The sequence below is a fragment of the Bos grunniens genome, chromosome X (assembly GCF_055505025.1).
Source record: "Bos grunniens cultivar Pamir isolate PY7600 chromosome X, Bosgru_T2T1.0, whole genome shotgun sequence".
Classification (NCBI taxonomy): domain Eukaryota; kingdom Metazoa; phylum Chordata; class Mammalia; order Artiodactyla; family Bovidae; genus Bos; species Bos grunniens.
Window position 1 is genome coordinate 50,361,546 of NC_141194.1, and position 27,685 is coordinate 50,389,230.

The window sequence follows — 27,685 nt, forward strand, 5'->3', positions numbered from 1 at the left end:
TGAACTAGCAGTGACATCAACAGAGCCTGATTCAGAGCACAGAATCTCTCAGCTTGACCATAAACTATGTCTAAGTTTGGGTATCTAAATATTCATTTTGGTTTTTTACAGAGAATTATTGTGGCAATAGTCCCCCATCATTATTCTTCCTTTTCAGAGATATCCTGGTTGTGCTTGTTTGTTATTTTTCCATTTGAACTCTAAATCAGCTTGTCTAGTTTCAGAGAAAGAAAAAATGGTATTTTTAGTTAGCTTATACTAAATTTAGAAATTAACTTTATATCTTTATAATTTTTAGTCTTCTTAAGAAAATGGGGGCCTTTCTATTTGTCCCTGCCTGTTCTGTTTGTTCAGAGTGTTATAAATGTTTTCTCTTGAAGCTTTTAAACATTTCTTGATAAGTTTGTTTCTAGGTAGACTGAATGTTTGTGTTTGCCCCCATCCTCCGAATTTATATGTTGAAACCTAAGGTGATACTGTTTGGAGGTAGGACCTTTAGCAGGTGATTAGATCATGAGATTGGAGCTCTCGTGAATGAGATTAGTGCCCTTATAAAAGAGACCCAAGAGAACTCCCTTGCCACTCTTGCCATGTGAGGACACAGTGAGAAGATGGCTGTCTATGTACCAGGAAGCAGGCCCTCACCAGACATAAAAATCTATGAGGGCCTTCATCTTGGACTTCCCAGCCTCCAGAACTGTGAATAATAAGTTTTGGTTGGCTTATAGTCTGAGTCTTTTTGAGTTTTGTTATAGCAACCCCAACAGACCAAGACAATATTTTGTCTTTTTGCTGTTATGATAAATGGACTTCTCTTCTGTACATCGTCTAAACTGAATGATTTCTATAATTAATTTTATATCCTGCTACCTTGCTGAGTTCTCTGTTTGTAATTGTTTTCTATTGATTTACTTGGGTTTTCTGACTATACAGTCTTATCTATAAGTAATGACAGCTTTACTTCCTCCATTCCAATTGTAATTTCTTTCTCTTTTCTACTCACAGTGCTTCTGCTACCTTAACTATAATGTTAATTTGTAGTGGAGAGAGTAGATACCCTTGTGATTTTAGCATATAAACACTGCTAGTGTTTCCCCAGTTAAGTGCTGGATTTGGGGAGATGTATATAAATACATATATAAATACATATATATACATATACAAATATAAATACATACACATACACATAATTATGTTAAGGGAGAAACCATATATTTCTCTTCTGCTGAATTCCTTTAATAAAGAATGGGTATTGAATTGTGTCACATGGTTCTCTGGGATCTCTGAAAATGATGATATAATTTTTCTCCTTAGATTCACAATGTTAGATTATATTAATGATTTGAATGATATTGAATTAACTCTACATATGATTGGAATAAACTCTACATAATCATGGATTCTGTTTGCTAATATTTTATTTAGGTTTTTGTATTAATATACATAAGTAAAAATTGCTCTTTATCATTTTCTTTTTCTTGTGGAATCTTTGTTAGATCTTGGTATCAATATTATACTCACTTCATAAAAGGAATTTGAAAGTGTTCCACTTTTGTCTAGGCTCAGAAAAATAAGAACAGCATCAAATCATCTGCTTTTCAGTGTTAGTAGACTTCCCCTGTGAAATCATAATGGCCCAGTGCTTTTGGAGCAAAGTAGCTTTTCATAACTTTTTCTGTTTCTTCAATGGAAATTGGTCTATATGAACTTTGCTTTTTTAGAGTTTTGGTAAATTATGTTTTCCTAGGATGTTTTCCATTCCTTCAAAGTCTTTAAAATGATTTGAATAGAGTTGTATGAGTAATCCTTTAAAAAATGTGTAAAATGTCTTTGTACTGTGGTTATGTCCAACTTTTCATTTCCTGGTTTGTATTTGTGCTTTCTTCTTTTCTTGATTATTATTTATGGCTTATATATTTCTTTTTCACAGAATTAGTTCATCTGTTTATGTATTACTTCTACTGTTGTTGTTCAGTTGCTAAGTCATGTTCAGCTCTTTGCAACCCCATAGACTGCAGCACACCAGGCTTCCCTGTCTTTCATTACGTCCCGGAGTTTGCTCAAATTCATGTCTATTGAGTCAGTAATGCTATCTAATCATCTCATCCTGTGCTGCCCTCTTCTCCTTTTGCCTTCATTCTTTCCCAGCATCAGGGTCTTTTCCAGTGAGTCAGTTCTTTGCATCAGGTGGCCAAAGTATTGGAGTTTCAGCTTCAGCATCAGTCCTTCCAATGAATATTCAGGATTGATTTCCTTTAGGATTGACTGGTTTGTTCTCCTTGCAGTCCACAGAACTCTCAAGAGTCTTCTCCAGCACCAAAATTCAAAAGCATCAATTCTTCAGCATTCAGTGGTCAAACTCCCACATCCATACGTGACTACATGACTACTGGAAAAACCATAGCTTTGACTATGTGGACCTTTGTCGGTAAAGTGATGTCTTTGCTTTATATATTTATTTATTTATTTATTTGGCTGCACCGGGTCTTAGTTGTGTCACATAGGATCTTTACTTATGGCATGTGGGATCTAGTTCCCTGACCAGGGATCGAACCCAGCACTGGGAGCATGGAGTCTTAGCCATGGGACCAACAGGGAAGTCCCAAAGTCTTTCTTTTTAATATGCCATCTAAGTTTCTCATAGCTTTCCTTCAAGGAACAGGTGTCTTTTAATTTCATGGCTATAATCACTGTCTGCAGTGATTTTGGAGCCCAAGAAAATAAAATCTGTCACTGCTTCCATTTTTTCCCCTTCTATTTGCCAAGAAGTGATGGGACCTGATGGCATCACCAGATGCCAACAGATTTTTGAGTGTTGAGTTTTAATCCAGCTTTTTTCATTCCCCTCTTCCATACTAATCATGAGGCTCTTTAGTTCCTCTTCACTCTCTGCATTAGAGTGGTATCATCTGAATATCTGAGGTTGTTGACATTTTTCCCAGCTATCTTGCAGCTTGTGATTCATCCAGCCCAGTATTTCACACGATGTACTCTGCACAGAAGTTAAATAAATAGCATGAGAATATATAGCCTGGTCATACTCCTTTCCCAATTTTGAACCAGTCCATTGTTTTACATAAGGTTCTAAATATTGCTTCTTGACCCACGTACAGGTTTCTCAGGGGACAGGTAAGGTGGTCTGGTACTCCCGTCTCTTAAGAATTTTCCACAGTTGGTTGGATGTCTCTTGTGTTTTTGGAAAAGGGTGTTTGCTATGACCAGTGTGTTTTCTTGACAAAACTCTGTTAGCCTTTGCCCTGCTTCATTTTGTACTCCAAGGCCAAACTTGCCTGTTACTCTGGGTATCTCTTGACTTCCTCCTTTTGCATTCCAATCCCCTGTGATGAAAAGGGCATCTTTTTTGGTGTTAGTTGTAGGTGCTGTAGGGCTTCATAAAAGTGGTCAACTTCAGCCTTTTTGGCTTTAGTGGTTGGGGCACAGGCTTGGATTACTGTGATGCTTAATGGTTTGCCTTGGAAACAAACCAAGATCATTCTGTCATTTTTGAGATTGCCCCCAAGTACTGCATTTTGGACTCTTGTTGACTATGACGGCTACTCCATTTCTTCTAAGGGATTCTTACCCATAGTAGTAGATATAATGGTCATCTGAATTAAATTCACCCGTTCCCATCCACTTTAGTTCACTGATTCCTAAGATGTCAGTGTTCACTCTTGCCATCTTTGTCTTTGTCTGACCACTTCCAATTTACCTTGATTCATGGACCTAACATTCCAGGTTCCTATTCAGTATTATTCTTTACAGCATCAGACTTTACTTTCACCACCAGACACATCCACAACTGAGTGCCACTTCATTCTTTCTGGAGCTATTAGTAATTGCCCTCTGTTCATCCTCAGTAGCATATCGGACACATGCCAACCTGGGGAGCTCATCTTCCAGTGTCATATCTTTTTGCCTTTTCATACTGTTCATGGGATTCTAGTGGCAAGAATACCAGAGTGGTTTGCCATTCCCTCCTCCAGTGGACCACGTTTTGTCATAACTCTCCACTATGACTCATCTGTCTTGGGTGGCCATGCATAGCATGGCTCGTAGCTTCATTGTGTTAACACAAGCCCCTTTGCCACAACAAGGCAGTGATCCATGAAGGAGAGTTCTACTATTATCTGTTTTCTAACTCCTTTATTTGAACTTTTATTTGTTAATTCTTTCCTTCTGTTCCCCTTATTTTCTTTCTCTTTCACTGACTTTCTGAGTTGAGTGCTTATTCATTTAATTTTTTCCCTGTTTTTAATACATATATCTTGAGGCAATGTACTTTTCTGTGACTGCTGCTTTATCTGCATCCGTAGATTCTGATATGTAATGTTTTCATTATCATTATTGTCCAGAAATTCAGCAGTTTCGGTTTGAGTTTGCCCTTTGACTCAAGAATTGTTTGACAGAGAAGTTTTATATATTTAGATGGAAGATTTTACATTGATTTCTTATTTTATCCAGTTGTGACCAAAGAATTTTATCAATATTAGTTCTACCTTTTGGAATTTACTGAGATTTTCTTCTTGGCCTAATACTGATTTTGTTTATGTTTTCTATATTCTTACTGGGCTTTTGTTGATGTTATTTTATTTCATTGATCTGTCTTAGAATGGAAAGGGTGAGTTATATTTCTCCTATTTTTAGAGTGTTTCAATCTATTATCTATTTCTCCTTGTCTTTCTTAACATTTCAGCTTTGTGAAAGTTGCTGTGTTATTTGATACAAAAATAGTCATAACTTTATATTTTTATTGTTGTCTCAATTAATGTTTTTGTAATAAGCTTTTTATTTTAGAATAATTTTAGTTTTATAGAACCCTTCATCTAGTTGCCCCTCGTGTTAATATCTTATATGACTACATTTGTCAAAACTAAGAAATTGGCATTTGTATACTGCTATTAACTAAACTCCTGACTTTATTCAGATTTCACCAGTTTGTCCACTCATGTCCTTTTTCTGTTCCAAGGTCCAAACCAAAATCCCACATTGCATTTAGTCATCATATCTCCTCCAAACTGTGGACAGTTCCTGTCTTTTCATGACCTTGACAGTCAATTAATGCCTTTCATTTTGAGTTTCTAAATTGTCTGATAATTAATATTGCAACCTCTGCTTCCTTTATTTGCATTTGACTGGTATACTTTTGCCCTTCTTGTATTTTTAACCTTTCTGAATCAATTTGTTCTAGTTGACTCTCCTGAATATAGTACTTGGATTTTGCTCAGTGATCCAATAGAAAAATGTTTTCCTTTAAATATGTAAGCTAAGATCATTTGGACTTCCCTTTTGGCTCAGCTGGTAAGATCATTTATTTATATTGATACAAAAGATGTTTGATTTTAATATTGTCACATTATTTTATTTTCTTTTTTAGTTATATTTTTGTATATTAAAAGCATGTTCTAGGCAGTCACAGGTTTACTTCTGTTCATTATAGACTAATTTGTGCTTTCTAGAATTTTATATAAATGGAATCATGATCTATGTACTCTTTATTGTCTGGCTCCTTTTACTCAGTGTAATTATTTTTAATTCATCTATATTATTTCTGTATAAATAGTTAATTCCTTTTTATCGTTGAGTAGTGTTCCATCACGGAGAAGGCAGTGGCACCCCACTCCAGTACTCTTGCCTGGAAAATCCCATGGATGGAGGAGCCTGGTAGGCTGCAGTCCATGGGGTTGCTAAGAGTCGGACACGACTGAGTGACTTCACTTTCACTTTTCACTTTAATGCATTGGAGAAGGAAATGGCAACCCACTCCAGTATTCTTGCCTGGAGAATCCCAGGGATGGGGGAGCCTGGTGGGCTACCATCTATGGGGTCGCACAGAGTCAGACACGACTGAAGTGACTTAGCAGCAACAGCAGCAGCAGTGTTCCATCATATGGACATAGCACATTTGTTTTATCCATTCATCTGAATAGACATTTAGGTTATTTTTTGTTTGACAAACTTTTTGCAAATATTACAAATTTTAAAAAAGCATATTACTTATGTAGTCTGTTTTGATTTTTTTTCAATTGTCCTGACATTTAGAGAAGTTTATATTTTGGTCTCGTGATTGTTGTTGTTCAGTCACTAAGTCATGGCCCACTCTTTGTGACCCCATGGACTGCAACACACCAAGCTTCCCTGTCCTTCACTATCTCCCAGAGTTTGCTCCAAGTCACGTCCATTGAGTTGGTGATGCTGTCCAACCATTTCATCCTCTGTCGCCCCCTTCTCCTCCTGCCCTCAATCTTTCCCAGCATCAGGGTCTCTTCCAATGAGTCATTTCTTTGCATCAGGTGGCCGAAGTATTAGAGCTTCAGTTTCAGCATCAGTCCTTCCAGTGAATGAATATTCAGGGTTGATTTCCTTTTGGATTAAGTGGTTTGATTTCCTTGCAGTCCAAGGGACTCTTAAGAGTCTTCTCCAGCACCAGAGTTTGAAAGCATCAATTCTTCAGCACTCAGCCCTCTTGATGGTTCAACTCTCACATCCATACATGACTACTGGAAAGATTTTGACTATATGCACCTTTGTCGGCAAAGTGATGTTTCTGCTTTTTAATATGCTGTCTAGGTTTGTCATGGCTTTTCTTCCAAGGAGCAAGTATCTTTTCATTTCATGGCTGCAGTCACTGTCCACCGTGATTAATTTTAGTCTAGTGATTAATTTTAGGTATCTTTTGTTACTTTCTTCTAATTATCTATTGCTAGTGTAAAGAAATGTTATTGAGTTGTATAGGTTGATTTATTCTAAATAGCAAGACCTTTAAAAAGTGATTTATTTTAATTTTTGGCTAAGTTGCTGTGTGCGGACTTTTTTGTAGTTGTGGCAAGTGGGGGCTATTCTCTAGTTGTGGGGCGCAGTCTTCTCAATGCAGTGGCTTCTCTTGTGGAGCACCAGCTCTAGAGCACAGGCTCAGTAGCTATAGTGCACTGGCTTAGTTGCCCATGGCATGTGGAATCTTCCCACATCAGGGATCAAACCCATGTCCCCTGCATTGGCAGGCAGTTTCTTAACCACTGGACCACCAGGGAAGTCCTGTAAGTTGATTTTGCTGAACTCTTTTTAATTCTAATAGTATGTCAGTTGAATCTGTTGATTTTATCTCTTCTAATCCTTACAATTCTCATTTCTTTTTCTCCCTTAATAATATTAAGCAAGACTTCCAGTTCTATGTTAAACAGTACTTGGTGAAAGTAAGTATCTAGTATTATTCTTAATCTTCAAGGTAAAGCATCTTAAGTTTCTCCATTTACATCATATTTTGCAATATGATGTAGGGTTTTGGTATGTAACCTTCACAAGTTAAGAAATTTACATTCTATTCATATTCTTTTAAAGAGTTTTCACCATAAGTAGGCATGTAACATACTTTTTATGTGTTAATTGAGATAATCATATGATTATTCTCCTTTAGTCTATTCACATGGTAAATTACATTGATAGATTTTCTGAGGTTGAATGCATTCTTCGTGGATTCTTAAACTCCACTTGAATTGTGATGTATTTTTTAACATTCTGTTTAATTAGATAAGCTAATATTTTGTTTAAGACTTGTACATCTATATTCATAAGTGAAATGAGTCTATGGAGTTTTTTTATTGTCTTTATCTGGTTTTAAAATCAAGATTTCAAGATTTTACTAGACAAATAAAATGAGTTGGGCAACTTTCTCTCCTTTCTATTTTCTCGAATAACTTGTGTAAGAAGAGAAATAACTCTTGAGAATCCAGCACACTATACCTGTAAATCCATCTGGGCCTGGATTTGGAGGAAGAGGAGATCCTTACCTACCCTTTCAATTTCACTAATGCCTAGTGGCCTTTTCAAGTTTTCTACCTTCTATGCCATTTTTATCATTTTACATTTTCTAGGAAAAAACTTTACCTAGATCTTTCCAGTTATTTGTCTAGTACCTGGCGGTGCCTTCACAAAGAGAGGGGCACAAGAGGAGAAGTATGTCTGTCTTTTGGGGGCATAGGAAGTTTGACTACCTCTGCATTTTCAGCAGAGCAATGGCTATATGTGATTTTCTGTTGCTTTGGATATTTGTGATTATATAATGAATATGTACACTTTTATAAAGGTGTGTTTTTATACATGATGCTCTGGTTTGTTTCTGTTTATATTAAAATGTCAGGCTGAAAATGAGTAATTTAAAAAATTTTTTTCTGGGTAATTATTTTTCTGTATCTGTTTGCATGGGTCCATGAACTGTGATGGCGGTATTTCCATGGGTCTCTAATATCCCTGTGTACATCTGCATCTCTGCCAGCTGGTAATTCATTCTGTGTGTTTTTCCATGTGTTTGAGTATCTGCAACTGTGAGGGTTCGTCATTCTATGTGTATCTTTATGTCTCTGTACATGCCTGCGGGTGGGGGATTATGTATGCATCTCTGTATTTTACTGTAGAAATATATGCATGCAGTGCACATGCTACGTGGCAAGTTCAGACTCTCCAAGTCTGGAAGAAACATTACAACAGGAAATGCTCTGGATTCCAGCTTCCGGATGGAATTTCACTCAGAAAAATACCCCTTCCTGGTCCTCCCAATAACTGCAGCATTCTTTGTCTTTCCTGAAGAGACTGAGTTAAGGAGGTTTATGCTAACCTTGACCTCAGAGGCAGTGTCTTTCAGGAGGATCTGGCAGAGCCATGAAATTCCACACCCTGCCACTCGCCTCTTGCCAGGCCTACTTCTTCCTCCTAAACCCTTTTATAGCTCCACGTTATCTACCAGACCAATTCTGATCTAAATTGTCCAGAGAGGCCAGAAGAAGACACATGGAAATGAGGAGAAAGAAACAGAATAAGGTTTTTAAAACAAATACATAAATAAAAATAGATGTGGGAACAAGAGGTAGAGAAATGAGAACAGGAGGCTAAGAGACAGAGACCAAGAAATAGGGCCTGAATGGTAGCAACAGATACTAATAAATGATGATAAAGAAACAAGATTGGGGACAGAGAGGTGTATAGACAGATGGAATGGGCAGGGTAGAAAAAGAGGGACTGACAGAAATGAGACTGGAATGTATGGAGTGGGAGAGAGGGGGACAGAGACAGACAGAATGGGGTTAGAAAGGCAGTTACATAGAACATGAGGACAGAAAGATGATAACAGCCAGGTAGTGACTGGGAGAGTGACTGAGATTAGATAAAGACAGAAATGGAGATGGTATTGAGGAAGAGGAGGAAGAAGTTGATGAAAGTAAAGTTGATTTACAGTGTTTCAGGTGTACAACAAAGTGATTCAGTTATATGTACATATATGTGTGTGTATGTGTGTGTTTTCAGACTCTTTTCCATTATAGGTTATTACAGGATATTGAATATAGTTCCCTATGCTATACCATAGGTCCTTGTTGTTTAATTTTAGGAGATAATATTTTTGAGCACTTGTCTGAGGCATAGTTCTACAAACTTTACATGTGTTATCTCATTTAATGCTCTTGGTAACACTGAAGTAGGTACTGCTGTTTTACAGGTGAGGACACAACTAGGATTGGAGTCCAAACAATCTAACATCAGTGACCATGCTCTCAACTTTGTCAGTGACAGATAGAGACAGACAGGGAACTGGAGACAAGATAGCACACAGATAAAACACACATAGGAACAGAAAGATGGAGGCAAGAGACAGGCACATGAGGAGAGCCACCCAACAAGAGAGATGGTAACAGAGGTAGAAAAGGGGTGATAGCTGAGAGTATCAAAGAGGGGAAAAGGATAAGACCAACAGAGAGGTATGTGTGTGAGACAGAAACAGAGAATGTAAATGTTAGTTCTGGGGGGAGTTGGGGGGACAGGGGTGAAGACAGAGATTGGAACAGAAAGGTGAGAACAGAAATAGAGAAAGATAGGTGGGGAACAGAGACAGATGGATGCAGCAATACAAATAGAAAGATGAGAACTGGGAGACAGCCAGAGGTAAGATAAATAGGTAGAGTGTGATTGAGACAGGGGCAGACAGAAAAGAGGCCAAGGAGCCAAAGGAAATTTGAAAAAAAAAAAAAAACAGAAAAGACTGAAATCTTGGAACACAAATTCAGAAATACATGAGGAAGGGTAATGTGGTATTATGTATGTGAGGACAGAGACAGACCAAGAGGAGAGCCGTAAGTTAAATAAGAATAAAATGGAGACAAGTCAACCCCCAACAGAGGCAACAGAGAGAAAGTGAGAGCAGGAGCAAGAAGGGGAGAGATGGAAAGAGAATAGGAGACAGGAAAGAGAAACCACCAGAGAGATGTAAATGGAAAGGCAAGCAAGCAGCATAAGACAGATGGGAGACCTCTGAGAAGTGGTGACAGTGATGGTGAACTGGGGTGACAGTAAAAAATAAAAGGGAAATAGAGACACAAGATGAAGTAATTTTGATTCAACTACCATTCACAAGTCTCGGATATATCAGGGCTGGCACCGGACTGTGTGGTGCCCAATAGGCTGTGAACTCAGGAAGTCAGGGCCTGGGCCTTTGTTATGCAATAATGTATTCTCCACCCACAATATTCTCCCAATCATGTGCTTATTAAACATTAGGTACTGGGGACTGTGCATGCATTACATGGATTATGTTATCGAATCCTCACAACTCTGATGTGGTAGATAGTATTATCATCCCCAGTTTACAGATGGGGAATCTGAGACTTTGAGTGATGAGTAACTTACCCAGGATCACACAGAGGAGCTAGGACCAATTGGTCCCCTATGTGAACCAATGGTGAGAGTATGTCATGAACAAAGGACTAGAATGAACCCTGTTCTATCTGTGCACCCAAAGTGCAAAAAGTCAAATTCCAGTCTGCCTGACTCCAAGGCCTGCATGTTTGTCCACCATGCCACACTACTCCAGTGCAGACTCACTCACAGACTAATGGAAGACTGCTGAGCCAAGGTAAGTGTATCCTGACTCCTTACCCTCTGGAGTTCCCTCTATCAAAAAGGATGACCTGGCTACTTCAGAGAGACTGAGAAAAGTCCCGTGAGTGGAAGGAATAAAGCCCTGTGGGAGAACAGCAGCCAGGGAAAAGCAGAGAATGCTTCCTGGAGGAGAATGCCTCAAAGAGGCCAAAGAGAGGTTTACATGGTAGTCAACAAAGCTTCAGGGTCCCTTATTTGCACAGGTCTTTTCCAAGGCCCTGCTTAACAATCAGGGAAAAGTCAAAGTGTACTGAAGATATGTACTCTTCACTCTACAAAAAAACTGAAATGCCCTGACATCTTACAGTTCATATTCGAAAGAAATTAAACAGAGGTTTTCCCACATTTGATCATAGTCCTAAAAATGTACATTATTGTAAAGCTGAAACTTTTCTAAACTGTCAATAGTGAAAAACAGATTTCTATCAACCATGCTATTAAGAAAGACTGACTAATATTTCTAGTCTCTCTACAGAAAATTGATCTTATCTCGTGCTTCAGTGATAAAAGCCATCAGACATTGTTCCAAGACCCTCCTCTTCCCACCACTGACTCTAAACCTCCCAGTATCTGTGTTCATCTTTTGTCTCATTCCTTTCTATTACAGTGAAGGGCCTGAGGACCTCTCCTCCTCTCTGAGGCCCAGTACCCCAGATCCCAGCCCCCCCTTTCCTTTCCATTCTTTGCTTTCTCTTCTGTGTTCCCATCCTATCCCTTTCTATGATCTCTGGGTCATTCCCAGCAGCAAACAAGCATAGTCTAGTATCTCCCGTCTTTAAAAAAAAGTCATTTTTTGCCCCTCCTACCATCACCTGAACTCTCTGGGCTCTGTTCCCATTCATAGCCATGTTTCTAAAGGGAATTGCCTACACACCTAGCTCCACTTCAGCAGAGTGGAGGGCAGTGTTTTATTTCCTCTGACCTCAGGAAAGGTCCTAAAACAATATACCCTCCCACCAGCATTCTATCCAATTATTCCTATTTTTTAACTTTATTTTTCATGATAATACATTATAAATTTTAGAATATACATGTCTGTACAGTTTGAATAAATTATAGAAGAAATACCTATGTACCTGTACACATCACCCAGCTTCAAAAACAGATCATTTCTGGACTTCCCTGGTAGCTCAGCAGTAAAGAATCTGCCTGCAAAAGAAGGAGTCACAGGTTCAATTCCTGGTCCAGGAAGATCCCACATGCCGTTGAGCAACTAAGCCTGTGCATCACAGCTATTGAGCCTGTGCTCTAGAGCCCAGGAACCACAACTACTGAGCCCACGTGCCGTTACTACTGAAGCCCTCATGCCCTAGAGCCTGTGCTCTGCAATGAGAAGCCACCACAATGAGAAGCCTGCACACTGCAATAAAGAGTAGTCCCCACTCACCACAACTAGAGAAAATCCCGAACAGCAACAAAGACCCAGCATAGCCAAAAATAAATACATAAACTTATTTTAAAAAATCATTTCTGAATGACAAAACCCACCGTGTAGCCCTCCCCAGTCACATCTCCTTCCCCTCCCTGAGACAACCACTGTCATTTTTCATGCCTTGCTTTTCCGTATGGTTTTACAACATATGACTGCATCCATATATTGTATAATTTTGCATGTTGTTCAAATTTATAGAAACATATTCTTCCATAACTTTTTGGAATGAGTATTAGGTTTCCTGAGTTTCATCCATGTTGATACATGTAACTGGAGTTCATTCATTTATTTCATTGTGGTATTCCATTGTATAAACGTGTCTCAATTTATTAATCTTATTATGCTCTTGTTTCTGCTTCATGTTGTCAAACAGGCTTTGGTGAACACTTGTAGTGTCTCCCAGTACACACGTGCAAGGACTTCTCTAGGGGAGAAATTCTCAAACTTTCTGGTCTCAAGACTTCCTTTACATTCTTAAAAATTATTGCATACCCCAAAGAGCTTTGATGTATTGGCTTATACCAATTGATACTTGCTGTATTAGAAATTAAAACTGAGAAAATGTAAATATATTAATTTTAAATAAGCCCATTACGTTTAACAAAAGTAATATTTTTATGAAAAATAACTATATTTTCCAAACCAGAAAGAATGTAGTGAGAAGAGTGGCATTGTTTTACATTTTTGCAAGTCTCTTTACTGTATGGCTTAGTAGAAGACAGCTGGATTCTCATATCTGCTTCTGCATTCAATCTGTTATGATATATCACATTCACATGTTTGCCTCTGGAAAACTCCATGCTTGAGAGAATGACAGTAAAGAAGCAAATAACACCTTTCTAGAGTTATGGTTTTGGCACCCCCACTCCCCATCCCTGCCCTCAGGATCCCCAGACCACACTATGGGAACTACTGCTCTGGGATAGACACCTAAAAGTGCTGGTCCTAGAGTTTGTGCATCATTCAGCTTTACTAGAAAACGCCCAACATTTTCTAGAGAGATTGTATCAGTTTACACTCCCACCAATGGTGTATCCATTCTTTATCCATTCTGGTTTTCCCAACCCTAGTTATGTCCCTGTTTACCTGTTTTCAGTCTCTTTGCCACCTCCTACTTCATCAGACCTCTAAAGTTGAAATTCCTCAGAGCTTGGTCATGAGTCCTCTTCCTTTCTCTTTGTTCTGTCCCAGACTGACTTCTCTCATGGTTCTTAATACTATCTCTATACTGCCAACTCTCATTTATATCTGAAACCATACTTCTCCTCTATACACTATATACCACTATCTGCCTGACTTCTTCATTTGGCTATCTCAAGGGCAGGTAAAACTGAACTCTTGATCGTCCCCTGAAAACCTGTTCCTCTTTCCATCTTCCTCATCTCAATGAATGACCTGGCTTCACATCACTAGATCCCTGGGAGGCATCCTTGATTCCTACCTCTCCCTCCCACCCCCAAGCCACCACACCAAGCCCTTTCAATTCTAAGTATCTTTCAAATCTATCTACCTCTCTTCATCTCACAGTCTACCACCTTAGTCGCACTCACCATCATCTCTGATTGCAGTAGACTCCTAATCTTGTCTATCTCCAATTCAATTCACAGCAGCCAAAGTAATCTTTTTAAATATTAACTATACCATGTAAACCCCAAGCTTAAAAACCTTCAATGTAGTGTATTTCAGCATTTGCGGTGTGTGAAGTATCTACAAAAGAGATATTATTTCACCACGATTATAAATGATACAAATTGAAACAAAAGTTTCATGAGACATGCTTACCCTTCCTACATGATCCTATAATACATTTTGATATTTTCTTTTATCAAATTGATTTCAATACCTTCTTCAGTTTGACCCACATTTAAAAGCACTGCTTCAGTACCTTTTTATTGCTCACAGAATAAGATCTGTTCTTACCATGGCCTATAAAGCTCAACATAAGCTGGTTTCTGCCAGCCTACTTCTTCAACCTCACATCCCATCCTCTTGCCCTCAGCTCTCTATGCTCCAGCCACACTGGTCTTCCTACATTCCCTGAGTATATCATTTCCCTTTCTTCCCAGGGCCTTCTTACTTGCCATGGCCTCTGCCTAGGACACTTTTGCCTCCACTCTTCATAAGCTAACTCCCACTTCACTCAGCTTAAATATCACGATCTGCCTGACTCTGAGGCTAAATTGCCCCCATATTCTCTTTCCTATCACCCTGTCCTGGCTCTTTATAGCCTTATCAAAATTCGTAATTTTGTGTGTTTGTAAGTTGTAATTATGTATTTGTTTACTTCAAGTCCTCTCCAGCACCAGACTGAAATTCTGAGGGCCAAGTTTGTTCACCATGATCTTGTTTATATCTATCTAATTCACCACTACATAAATAGTGCCTCACAGTGTGCCTGGCCCTAAGTGTGTGCCCAAAAGGCATTCATCAAATGAGCAGAGATCTGAAGAACAGATGAAATGGAATTGGGGAGATGTGGAGAAAATTTCTTGCAGATTTAGCATATGCAAAGCCTTCAAAGCTAGTCAGACTAAGGAGCAGTCTAAGAATTTCAGCTTTGACTCAAGCATGGACTCTGGAAAGTCTAGTGGGAGTCAGATCATGAAGGGCCCAGTTTAATTTTGCCTGTTGAGGAAGGCAGCTTTCCTTTTGAGCTGGGAGGGACTCACTAAAGGGTTCTAAACATGAGAGTAATATGATTTGGTTTACCTTTTCAAAAGTCACATTGCCTACAGTGAAGAGACTAGATGCCAGGGAACAAGAATGAAACAAGCTATGACAGTATTCAGGTTAGAAATAGTGCTGGCTTAAATTAGAGTAGTGGCAGCAGAAATGAAGAGACTACATAAATTGGGGAGATATTCAGGAGATAACAATGACAGGACTTGGTGATTGCATTGGGGGTGGAGGAGAGAAAAGAGGGTATAGCTCAGGTTTCTGTCTTAACTAGAGTCATTCACTAAGGTAAGGTCAAAGATGGACAAAAAGGCTGCAGGGAGGATGCCATGAGTTGGAGAGAAGCTGAAGCTTTAGGTGTCTCCAGGGTATTCAGGTAGAGCTGTTTATTAACCTATTGAATTCATAGGTCAGAAGAAATATCTGAACTTGAGGTATTAATTTGGGGGTCATCAGCAAATAAATGATAGTTGAAACTATGGGAATGACTAATAATTGTAGAAAAGAGCAGAGAGAGAGAAGAGAGCTCAGGAAACACTCTAAAGAGCACCAGCTTTAACAGTCGGACAAGGAGACTGGTAAGTAAAAAGGAGTTACCAAGGAAGTAGGAGAAAACAAGAGTATGGTGCCACAGAAGTGGTTTAAGGAGGGAATGTTCACTAGTGCCAAATGCTACCAAGAAGTCAAGTAGAAAAAAAAAAGGATAACCTCTGAAAAGATTCTATTGGATTTAGTGACATGGGCCATGGTAGACCTTCATAAGAGAGCAGTATCAGGCAAATAGAGGCAGATTGGAGTGGGTTTTAAAATAAGTGGGAAGTGGGAAAATTAAGACAGTTAAGTGCAGGTGACTCTTTTGAGACATTTATAGAGAGAAGAGAGGGAGGTGATTGGAGAGGAAGATGTTTTGGTAATTATTTTTAGCAGGAAGAGACCTGAGTATGTTTAAATGCTAATAGGAAGGAGCAAAGGACAGACTCTGTAGGTTTGGTAGCAAAAAGTCCAGAACTTCCTTTTTTGGTGACTTCTGTTTACTTTATGAAGTAGGAGGTGGGGTCATCTGCTGAGGGTCAAGGATTAGATGAAGAAGGGGGATTGAGGAGAAGGGACGTTAGAAATGGCTGTTGTGGAGCATGGGAGAGGGGGCTGTCGGGAAGGCACAGAAGGGTTGTGGATCAGAACGGAAGACCTGGTAGAAGCTGGGAACCATGAGTTTATAGTGGCACAAATCTGTGAGGTTGAACAGTTTTCTCCCGCAGTGTTTAGTTGCCTGGGCACAGGCATAGAAAAGATGGACAGTTGGGCTGATTCGAGGTTGGGACGTTGCCAGGCAGATGCGACAATCCTGGGAATTGAGGCTATTGGTCAAAGGTGGCAAAATGACCACGAGGTCTGATCTGAGCTGAGTGAAGAGTATGAAAGGCAAGTCCCCTATGAGCCAAGCTCTAGAGAAACTGGAACATTTGGAAAGGTTGATAGAAAAGAGACTGAGGATGAGCAGAGAGAGACAGACCCAAGATGGGACAGAAAGGCAGATTTGGGACGGCTGAGCCCATTGAATTGCCTATGCTGTACCAGGGGGTGATGCGAACGGCAGGCTGAGCCGGAATTTTTAAGGAGGAGGGCCTAGAGGGCGGTCGTAGCGAGAATAGAGGCCGGCCCTAGTTAGGGGGCGTGGCCAGGCTCAAATCATGAGCAAGGGGGCGGGACTGAGGCAACTGGGTCCCAGCGCCGCTGTGGCTGTGGCTGCATCAGCGACGACTCCCGCCTCTCCACCCCCCTTCTCCAGGCTCCTTCCCGCCCGCCACCGCAGAGACCCAGGCCGAGGCTGGGGAGGACGGTGGAGCCGGGCCTAGACTGTTCCCCTGCCCCCGCTGCTGGAGCATCGTCTGGAGACATTGGCTGAGGGAGAGCCCCGCAGCCCGAGCGCGCGGCACACAGGCGCGCCCCCCGCCACCGCCATCCTCTCCTCCCTCCCTCCCCTTCCCTCTCCTTTCCTCCCCTCCGCCCCCTAGCCTCCGCTGCGGCGGGAGGAAGAACCCTTTCCGACCAGCCAAGAGAGCCTAGATCGATTCCCATTTGGGGAGAGAGAAGAGACCCTGAACTCGGAACAGACCGGCCACTCGCCCCTGGGCCACGGAAGTGGCTCACTGCTCGCGAGAGAGCCCACGCCGAGCGCTACCCCCCGACCCTCACTCAGCCGCTGCCGCATAGACAGCGCTCCCCAGAGGGCCCCCGGCCCCGCCGAACCCACTCCCTGCGCGGGGCCGGGGCCGGCGATGCCTGGCACCGCCGCGGCGGTGGCCGCGGCTACTGCTGGTACTGCCACCGCTGCCACGGCTGCTGGCCCGGGCCCGGGCTGGGGGCTAGAGTCTCCGCAGTGGGGCTGAGCCCGCAGCCCCGCCCCCCGAGCCTGAGGCCGCTGCTCCGCCGGGCGCCGGGCCTCCTCCGCCCGTGCCTCCGCCCCAGGAGCTGGAGCCAAGCGGGGAGCCCGGGCCCCGCGCCCAGGCCCGGACCATGCACGGCCACCGAGCCCCGGGGGGCGCCGGGCCTTCAGAGCCCGAACACCCAACCGCGAACTCCCCCGGCGCCGCGTCACCGGCCTATGCTGACTCGGACCCTGGAGCCTCGGAACCCGGACTGCCGGTGCCCAGGGGCTCAGGCTCGGCTCTCGGCAGCCTCTTGGATCCCCAGTTTGCCGGACCCTCGGACACCAGCCTGGGCGTCGCTCCAGGCCCCCGGGTCTTGCCCTGCGGCCCCAGTCCACAGCACCACCGGGCCCTACGCTTCTCCTACCACCTGGAGGGCTCGCAGCCCCGGCCTGGTGAGTGATTGAGAGAGAATGGGAGCCCCAGCCGTGGGCCTGGGAGCGGGTTCTTGTTCTCAGGGCCGGCTCGCTCACCACAGCCCTTCGACTCTTCTCAACCTCCAACCCCTTCCCTCGCTCCTTGGCCTTCTAATTCTTTCAACCCCAGTCCCACCCCCACCCTCAACTCCCGCCTCCTCTCTGTCCGCTGTGCCCTTTCAACCATTGCGACCCCCTTCTCTTCTATCTGCTGAGGCTAATGGGAGAGGGAACACTCTAAGAAAAAAGGGTAGGATTGAAAGGCAGGAAGGGGGATTTGGTTGGAGGAACCGGGGCTTGTTTGGGGGAATGGGAGAAAAGGAGTCTCCCATTTGCCAAGCACCTACGTTGTGCCAGGCACCGGGCTGGATGCTTTACATGGGTTTTTATTTCATCTTCAGGAGCCTCCTGTGAAGTGGATATCATTAGCCCCATTTTGTAGGTGAGGAAACTGAGGCTCAGAGAAGTTTAGTAACCTGTCCAAGGTCACACAGCTAGTATGGAGACAGGATTCCAAAACAGATCTGTTTGAGTCCAAAGTCTATGGTCTTTCTGCTTCCCCAAACTGAGCTTGGAGACCATGAAAGTAATGCCAAGCCTTCTGCTTATGTGATTTTCTCCTGTACTATTCAGCAGCTCTGGAGTATGAGTGGAAAAAAAAAAGAGGGATGGTGGATTGATCCAAGGTTGGGGTTTTGCCAGTGTGTATGGCAGGAGGACAAGGGAAGGAGGGAGTGAAAGGTGCTGATGAGAGAGAAAGGTGGTCTTAAGAGGTGGACCTTGGAGATCAAGTTGGAGGGAAGGGCTGGAGGTGGTGATAGGTAGGGGGATAGCAGAAAGGTGGTGATGGTTGGAGGGGGCGGTGCAAAAGCCAGTTGTAGCAGAGCTGGAGAGGTGCAGGACTACAAGATTGGTTGTGAGAAGTCAGGATGCTTGAACTTGGATTTGCAGATTGGAGTGGCTCTAGGTCAAGCTGGGACCACTGACCACTGCCTGGAGAGGCCTTCATGCTGCAAAGACCTGAGTGTCTGAGGAGTCCAGCAGGGCCTCCTCTATCTGGGAACATACCATGTGGACCTGAGCCCAGGAGCCATGGAGGAAGAACAGTGCCTTCCACTAGGCAACAATGAAGGAGCTGTTGAGCCTCTGGGACCTCCCAGGGCCCACATCCCAGGCTCCTCAGATTTAGGGGACTGTGGACCAGCACCAAGTACCATTAGCAAAGCATATAAGTATGAGCAACTTGTGTCCCTTGCTGCTCTTGTGACCTTGAGCTAGTCGTGGAACCTCAGGGGCTCCCTCCAAATGGGCTGGAGATAAATCAGCTAACAATAGGCCTTTAACACCCTGCCTGCATGTTGCTCCTGCTGACTTTCCAAACTCCCCTTGACAGACACTGTGTGGAGCAGGTTACTCACCCACTTTATTGCAGCACCTTCTTTCAGATTCCAAAACATGCCACAAGCACTCCCACCTCAGGGCTTTTGCATCTGCTTTTCCCTCTGCCTGGCAGCTCTTCCCCCAGCTCTCCACCTGGCTTGTTTCTTACCCTTCAGGTCTCAGCTCAAATGTCAACTCCTCTGAGAGACCTTCCCTGATCACTTTAGGTAGGGGCCCTTGTGGGTGTCCATCGAAGTTGCCAGTGCACTTCCATCCTTGCACTTGGTACATATGCAGTTATCTTATTCTATGTGTCTACTTATTTATTGCCTGTCTTCCTCAACTAGAATGTGAGCTCCATGAGGGCAAGGGGACTGTATCTGTTCTGTTCATCATTGGATCCCCAGCAACTGGCATAGTGGCTAGCATACAATAGATGCTTAATAAATCCTTGTTGAACAAATGCCTAAACAGATACAAAGGGGCCACATAGTAGGAGCTCAGTAACTATTTGTCTAAGAGAAGGACAACTGAACTCTTGCCCTCCAGATACTCTTGGTATGGGAGTCAGTAGCTGGGCAGCATCTGGGCCCCTGGTCTCTGGCCTCTGATCAATACACAGCAGTGATTCTTCCCACTCCACCAGTCCTTCCAAATTACAATCACAATACCCATCATGAATCACTCCCCTCCTCCCCACAAAAAGCAGCACAAATTTCCTACACTCTTTTTTCCCAATGAAGTCCCTGCCTTAGTAGTTTAGTTCAGTTACTCAATCGTGTCCAACTCTTTGCAACCCCATGGACTGCAGCATGTCAGGCTTCCCTGTTCATCACCAACTCCTGGAGCTTGTGCAAACTCCTGTCCATCGAGTCTGTGATGCCATCCAACCATCTCATCCTCTCAGCCCCTTCTCCTCCTGCCTTCAGTCTTTCCCAGCATCAGGGTCTTTTCTAATGAGTCAGTTGTTTGCATTAGGTGGCCAAAGTATTGGAGCTTCAGCATCAGTCCTTCCAATGAATATTCAGGGCTGATTTCTTTTAGGACTGACAAACAGTATTAAAAGGCCTTAGTCATTGGTGGGTGTCTTTTTCTATTTTTTCACTTCAAGATGAGAAGTGGGAATAAGAAAGGTGTCAGGGAAGGACCTGACTTCTCATTCAACCATTCCTCACTAACTCACTGTAGGACCCTGGGTGAGTGACTTTCCTTCTTTGAGCCTCAAATTTCCTCATTTATAGAATGCCATGAGGAGTCTATGAGATAGTGGTTGCAAAGCCTGCAGAATGAAATAAAATTTAAAAAAAGAAAAACCTTCTGAAGTGGAGGCGGAGGAATTACTCAGGCCCTGGCAAGACAAGCACTGAGCCATGTGATTCACAGCAGCATGGGGCGTGAGAGCCCTCCTCCCCCACTGCCTGGCCAACCCAGGAGTAGGCACAAGTGACTTGCTTCTTTCTCTACAGGACTCGCCTATAATTGGCCCAAAGAGGGCAGGGTTGGTGATTGTAGGGTGTGTGTGTGTGTGTGTGTGAGAGAGAGAGAGAGAGAGAGAGAGAGTCTTAAGTTTCAATTAAAGGGTTGAAACATTTTTAGTCCATATGTTAACATTTCTGTGTGCCTCCTGGCTTCCTCCCTCAGACTGCTGAAGCCTTTATAGAATCACCATCCTTAGGAGCCAGCGGTCCATCCTGGTGGTATATGTGTGCGGGGGGGTGCTTTTTAAAATAATATATTAATATCTTATCCATGGGAAAGCTTTGAATTGCTTCAAAGTGCTTTGTCTTTTAGTTACCCTGATTCCTATCCAGGGGTTGGATGATTGTTTTTATGCCCATTTCCCAGGTTAATAAAATGTGAGGCCTTATTGGGTTACTGAGATAACCTCTCTGAGATACAAGAGAGTGCTTTGAGAGAGTCAGAAAGGAGTTCCCAGGTATAGGTTTGTTCATAGAGATTTGGGAAGAACCCTACCCTCTTCCTCAGCTTTGGGAATATCTTTCTAGATGCTGGTTGGGAGATAGCTTGGGACTTGACCTTAGCTCGGTTGAAAGGGTTGCAAAGCATTAAAGCCTGGTGTTAAAGTGGGTAGTGGAAGGACTGAGTTGAGGGAGGCAGCAAGAGGGGCTGGCTTCTCCTGATTTGGAGCCTAGGGCATCATCTGACACACTAAGAGTTAGAATTGGAGCTGGAAAGGTCCCTTGTCACAATCTGGTCCTGGATTTCCTAAACTAGATGAAAATCAGAATCCCTTGTTGACTTTGAAAAAGTAAATGTGATTTCCAGACTCTACCTCAGAGCTCCAGAATCTTGGGGTTGCAACCCAGGAATCAATTATGAAAACTCCCCAGGTGATTCTGATATATAGCCTAGAATGGGCACCATTCTTGAGCTGGGACCATGGAGACTCTGAGAGGCAGTTTAGCTGTGATCCTACAGTGAGTCAGTATCATTAGGATACCACATCAGCCTCTACTCTGACGTTGTTTTCCCAGGGCCCTTTTTTGGCCACCTCACCATAACTTCCAACCCTGAAGGGAGGCATGGGATCTAAGCTAAAGGGAGTGAGTCAACCTCTCACCCATATAAGCACAGACACTGGGAGCCTCAGTTTACCCTTTATGCCCAGCTCTTGTGAATGGCTGCCATTTGGCCATTCAAGTTGGAAGGCAGTTACAGTTCTGGGACTCTGGGACAGAGGAAACCTTGGTATCAGCAGCATCCAGCACAAGGCCTGGCCCAAAGGAAGGGCTCTAGAAGGGTGTCAGCAAGGTTTTCAGAGCTAGGAGGAACATGGAGGCAGTTCAGGTAGGAAGTTCAGTATGAGCAAAGGCACTGAGACATGAGGCATCCTGGCACAGGGGTTGACATTGGGAGAAGCGGAAAGATAAGGCTGGTGAAGGAACTTTATCCTGATGGCAAAGGGGAATTTTGATGTGCTCAGATATGGGTGTTTAAGAATTCTCCATGGCTGTATGTGGAAGAGTGGATGGTAGGACCCCACAAGAGTGGGGTCGGAGACAGGCAGGTAGAGATTGCAGTCATCCAAGCAAGAGGTGATGATAGTTTGGATTAGAGAAATGGCAGGTGCAGAAGGTAAGATCTGAGAGGTATTTTGGTGCTAACATGGACAGATCTTGGATGTAGAGGCTGAGGAAGAGAGAAAAGTCCAGGATGTTTCTGAGTTGTTTTCTGAAATCAACTACAGTGACCTGGTAGATAGTGGTGGGGCCACCTACTTGCAAGAGAAGGAGCAGGTCTGAGGGAAGATACTGAGGTACATTTGAAACCTGTTGCATTTGAGAGTCCTGGAGGGACACCTGGGTGGATGTGGCCAACAGGCATTTGGATGTAGGGTTGGAAAGCTCTGAAGAGAGTTCTAGGCCAGAGATGTTTGGGCATTTTTCCACCACCAATGAGTACCACCAGCCACACAGCAGCTCATGGGGAGAGTGTACATGGTTCTGGGGGCCAGTCCCATCCTTGAAGACATAGATAGTGAGGTCAGCAGAGTCACCTTCTGGTGAATCATTTGTTACTTGCCCAAAATTTGCCTTAGAAATGCCATTTGGGATAGGGGGAGGAGCAGTTTTTAAAGTATATTTGCATAAAGCTGAGATCCATTTCACATATACCCAGGGTATTGGCTGTTGCACAGAATGAAGGGAGTATTCCTGAAAAGCAAACCAAACATTAGTAAATTCCTGTGACTCCCTCCATGTTTTCCCTGATGAGGGCATCCTGAGAGGCCTTAGAGGAAGGTTGCTCATGGAAAGAAGAGAGGACTCCTGAAAGGAGGGGGCAGTGGGCTCTGCTGGTGGTTTTTGGAGATCAGCAGTTTGAGATTCCAGAGGAGTGTCTGAGAAAGGACCCAGATTTAGTTCCTAGTCACCTGGGACCTCCCAAACAAATACAACAAAGGTAGCTACAAAAAGGACTAAAAGAATTGAAGTCTCCAATTGCAGATGGTTGGCGCCCCCATTCCTCCACCCTTTCAGGTTCCTCTGCCTCTAGGGGACGGCCTGGCTGGGGCTACTTCGTCCTTCAAGGGTGAGTGGTAGCTAACAGTGCCCCAGACAGATGCCAGCCATGGCTTTCTGGAGGCCAGTTAGCTAAATGCCTTAGGCAGATGTGGAGCTGGCCAGACACTGTCTGGGTGTGGCTAGGACCTGTCTGGAAAGAGGACAGGAAGTGTAGTCTCCTGATGCCCAGCCTGGAAGAGTTAACTGCCCTCAACTGTAGAGAGCAGTCTTCCCTGGAATAGTGAGTCCAGCCTCTCCAGGGTCCAATACCCAGTTCCTTGGACCTGGAAGGCATGACGTCTCCAAAAGCTACCACAACACAGAGGACTGGAGACAGGGATGAGGCTAGCAGCAGAAGGAACTCAGCACTCCTAATTCACTGTGCCCTCAGGCTTCCCTTCCCACCACAACGCCTTCATTTCCCCATATGTAACAAGGAGGACCTGTTCATCACATTTGTCTGGTATATAATAGGGCATCAATAAGTTCTTGGTAAGCAGATAAGGCAGAGTGAAAGAGAGGAGGGAGGAGGACATTTCTTTATTTAACAAATGTTTATTGAGTACCTACTTTTTGCTTGGCCCTCTGAGTTGCTGGCTGGACAACAAGGCAGGCTCAGTCCCTGTCCTCGTGGAGCTCCTTTCTAGCAGGGAAGACATGACAGGTAATTCCAAGCACAGATGCTGCAGGAACAGATGAGGAGGGGGCAGGCAGGTAAAAGAGAGGACACTTGAGCTGAGATCTGAAGGATAAATAGGAGTCCAGAGGTAAGGAGAAGCAGAAAAGCTGTTCAGGCCCACGAGAATGACATGTGCCAAAGCCCCAGGCAGAGGAGAGCACTTTCGAGGAACAGACAAGAGGCCTTTGTGCCTGGAGGGTGGGGGTGGGGAAGTATTCTCTAGCTGGGCCTTACTTGTCCCTGCACTCAGTTTTGGAGTTCACTCCAGAGGCAATGGGAGCCCACCACCAGGCTGCAAAAATTGAAGGGGATTGTGTTTTCATAAGCTGGTTGTGGTGTGGAGAATACCTCAGGAGGACCCTGAGGATGGGAGGGAAACCGGTTAGGAGGCTGGACTGGGAAAAATAGCCTATGGATTCCTGCCCTCCAAAGAAGTTGAGTCTACAGGACTTGGGGTCTGGCTGGACTCAAGTGAGTTGAAGGAGCAGGAGGAGTCTCAAAGAAAGCCAAATCTCTGGCTTTGGGAACTGGGTGGCTGGAGGTGCAGTTCCTGGGGTGGGGAAGCAGGAGGAGGAGCCACTAGGAGCTGGGGTAGAGCTGGGGTTTAGAATGCACTGAGTGTGAGGAGCCTGGAAAAGGGGCATCTGTGTGGCAGTGCCCAGTCAGTGTCAACTGTGTCCATCTGGGCCCCAGACTAAGGACGGGAGGGTGAGGGGCACAGGTGTGTGGCTGAGGCCCAGAGAGGGAACTGAAGGCTTTTCCCATTGCTGTTGCTGGCAGCTTTCAGCCCTCAGCGGCACTTCCACTGAGAAGGGGTTAAGTCAGGGAGGGAGGGCTCCTGAAGAAAGCGGGAAGGGCGGGACTGGCAGCACAGCCCCAAGAAGCTCAAGCTGGCACAGAAGCTCTTCTGCCTGGGCCTTCTAGGCCCTTGCCACTTCCCACGCTGCTGCCTTCAACTTCACCTTCACCTTCCCTGCTCCCCCTTCTGCAGCTTCCCTGCTCGCCTAGACTGGGCCTCCCTGCCTAATGCGTTCCAGGTGTAGCCACGGCCCCCTCCCCCACCGGGGACACAGGGGAGGGGGGCAGGGAAGGTGCTGGGCTCTTTCACACTGCATCTCTTTGGGAGTTCAGGACTTTGAGTCTCCAGACAGCTTCTGTCTCCGGAGAACCCCTTTCTCCCATGTCCCTGGCAGGGGCAGGCAGTGGTGAGAGCCCCCTCCCCAGCTCTGCCACTTTCTACTTTCATGTGATCCTGAGCAAATCACCTCACCCCTCTGAACGTCAGTTTTCTCATATACAAAATGGAGTTAGCATCCTCACCTCCTAGGGTGGTTAGGATTAAATGCCACAAGTAGAGCACATTGTAGCCATGTTCAACAAGTGGCCCTGGTCTGCCCTTTTTGTCCCCTTTGCCTCTCTGGGCCTGCATCTCTCAGTGTCACTGTCTCTCTTCTGACTCGCCCCACCCCTTTTTTCCTGACTCCCTCTCTAGCTGTCCGAATTTCTGGGTCTCTGTAGTTTTCCTGTCTTTGTCCCGGTCTCTCTCTGTCTTTTTCCCCTCATGATTTCTCTGTGTCACGAAATCTCAATTTTGACTGGGTCTCGGGGAAGTGGGGAGGAGGGATGGGTAAGTGTTGGGGGCTCTGGGGTCACACACAGCAGGGGTCAGAGGGGCCATTCCCCAGTGGCTTTGTCCTCAAGGGGAGGGAAATCCCAGCCAGCGTGGCAGCCCCAGCACCGGGTAATTACTGCCCCCAGTGCTCCCAGCTGCAGCTCCACTCCCTTCCCTTCCTGTCCTCTTAAGTCCCCAGCCCCTCCCTGGGGGTGGAGCTACCACTCCCAGCCTTCTCTGGCCTCAGGTCCAGAGACGCTGGGAGGAGTTGGTTAGGCCCTCACAGTAATCAAGAAACTAGAAGAGAGATAGGCTGTCTGTGCTCCCTTATGGCTGTTGTGTGTGTGTGTGTATGTATGCACATGAGGGCACATGTGCCTGGCTGCCTAAGTGTTTTTGTCTCCATGGGTCTGTTTTGTGTATATCTTAATATTCTTGTTATTATGTATTTCCATGTGTATGTTATTATATACCCATGTGTGTCTGTGTGTGTCTCTAGGTCTGTATATGTTAAGTGTTCCTTTATTCTTGTTTTGTGTCACCTTGGCTCTGTCTGAACCCTTGAGCCTTTTCCAGTTGTTTCTGTATGTGGGTCTCTCTGTATGTAGACTGTGTGTATGTGTTTCTGTACTAGTGCCTATCTCTGCGTGGCCCCTATGGGTCTGTATCTTGGTAGCAGTGGTTGGTGGAGGAGGAGAGCGCCTGCCTGTCTTGTGGCCTTTTCGGCCCCTTCCTTCTATTCTTTCCTATTCTTACAAACCCAGGATTCTATTCACTGTGCCCTTCAAACACATGCTTTACCGCCCCACCCCTAGTATCCAAACTTTTGCTCAGTTTTCTTCCCTTGCCTGCAGGACTGTGCCCAGTCCATCTATACATGAAAAAACACTTCCTGGACGACTGAACTCAAAACCCGTTTCCTTTAGAAAGTTCTCTTCCCTCCCCCCTCCTCAGTGTGATTTCTTCCCCAATTCAGCAGACATTGAGTGAGGATGTGCTCTGTGACTCTGGACACAAACACACTTGGGATCCAATCTCAGTTCAACCACTTCCTCAAGCAAGTTATTTTGTTTCTCTGTGCCTCAGTTTCCTCATCTGTAAAATGGAGCTAAAAACATACAGAGAATACAGAACTAAAAAGCATCTTGATGAAAGTGAAAGAGGAGAGTGAAAAAGTTGGCTTAAAGCTCAACATTCAGAAAACGAAGATCATGGCATCCGGTCCCATCACTTCATGGGAAATAGATGGGGAAACAGTGGAAACAGTGTCAGACTTTATTTTGGGCTCCAAAATCACTGCAGATGATGACTGCAGCCATGAAATTAAAAGACGCTTACTCCTTGGAAGGAAAGTTATGACCAACCTAGGTAGCATATTCAAAAGCAGAGACATTAATTTGCCAACAAAGGTCCGTCTAGTCAAGGCTATGGTTTTTCCTGTGGTCATGTATGGATGTGAGAGTTGGACTGTGAAGAAGGCTGAGCACCAAAGAATTGATGCTTTTGAACTGTGGAGTTGGAGAAGACTCTTGAGAGTCCCTTGGACTGCAAGGAGATCCAACCAGTCCATTCTGAAGGAGATCAGCCCTGGGATTTCTTTGGAAGGAATGATGCTAAAGCTGAAACTCCAATACTTTGGTCACCTCATGTGAAGAGTTGACTCATTGGAAAAGACTCTGATGCTGGGAGGGATTGGGGGCAGGAAGAGAAGGGGACAACAGAGGATGAGATGGCTGGATGGCATCACTGACTCGATGGACGTGAGTCTGAGTGAACTCCGGGAGTTGGTGATGGACAGGGAGGCTTGGTGTGCTGCGATTCATGGGGTCACAAAGAGTCAGACACAACTGAGCGACTGAACTGAACTGAGCATACAGAGTTGTTAGGACAGTGCCATATAGGAAACAATGCCTGGAGCAGAGTAGGAGCTCAACAAACAGTTGAATCCTCATACCTTATATCCTCCATAAAAAAGTAAGCACCTTGAGTTCCAGAGAGTTCTAAAAGTTCTTGCAATCTCCTGCTTTTTTCACCAGGCATCCTAAACAGGGCAGAAGACAAGACAGAACAAAAGGCAGGTTCCAGTTCAGGGAACTGCTGACAAGTATTGCATGAG

The 27,685-nt window shown here is 44.3% G+C and overlaps 2 protein-coding genes and 1 long non-coding RNA gene across 7 annotated transcripts in view; 1 reads left to right on the plus strand and 2 right to left on the minus strand.

Annotated features, from left to right (window-relative positions):
- The window catches only part of TSR2 (TSR2 ribosome maturation factor), a 73,069-nt gene that overhangs the window by 13,137 nt on the left and 32,247 nt on the right, over nt 1-27,685 (minus strand). For both annotated transcript variants that reach the window (XM_086388560.1, XM_086388559.1), the window contains exon 3: nt 12,000-12,072. In XM_086388560.1, coding sequence (XP_086244686.1) covers nt 12,000-12,072 — 73 coding nt within the window. The remainder of the gene's footprint in view (nt 1-11,999; nt 12,073-27,685) is intronic.
- Nucleotides 16,843-27,685, plus strand: part of FGD1 (FYVE, RhoGEF and PH domain containing 1) — a 38,175-nt gene continuing 27,332 nt past the window's right edge. For 2 of the 4 annotated variants that reach the window (XR_015159272.1, XM_086388551.1), the window contains exon 1: nt 16,843-17,855. Coding sequence is in view for 2 of the 4 variants with exons in the window: in XM_086388551.1 (XP_086244677.1) it covers nt 17,549-17,855 (307 nt within the window). In the remaining 2 variants the exon portion in view is untranslated. The remainder of the gene's footprint in view (nt 17,856-27,685) is intronic. The other 2 variants (XR_015159271.1, XM_086388550.1) reach the window with 1 other exon arrangement.
- On the minus strand, nt 23,814-27,617 carry LOC147340311 (uncharacterized). The gene is made up of 2 exons (XR_015159298.1): nt 27,524-27,617; nt 23,814-24,020 (listed from the first exon to the last, which is right to left on the minus strand). It is a non-coding gene; the product is annotated as an uncharacterized LOC147340311 (long non-coding RNA).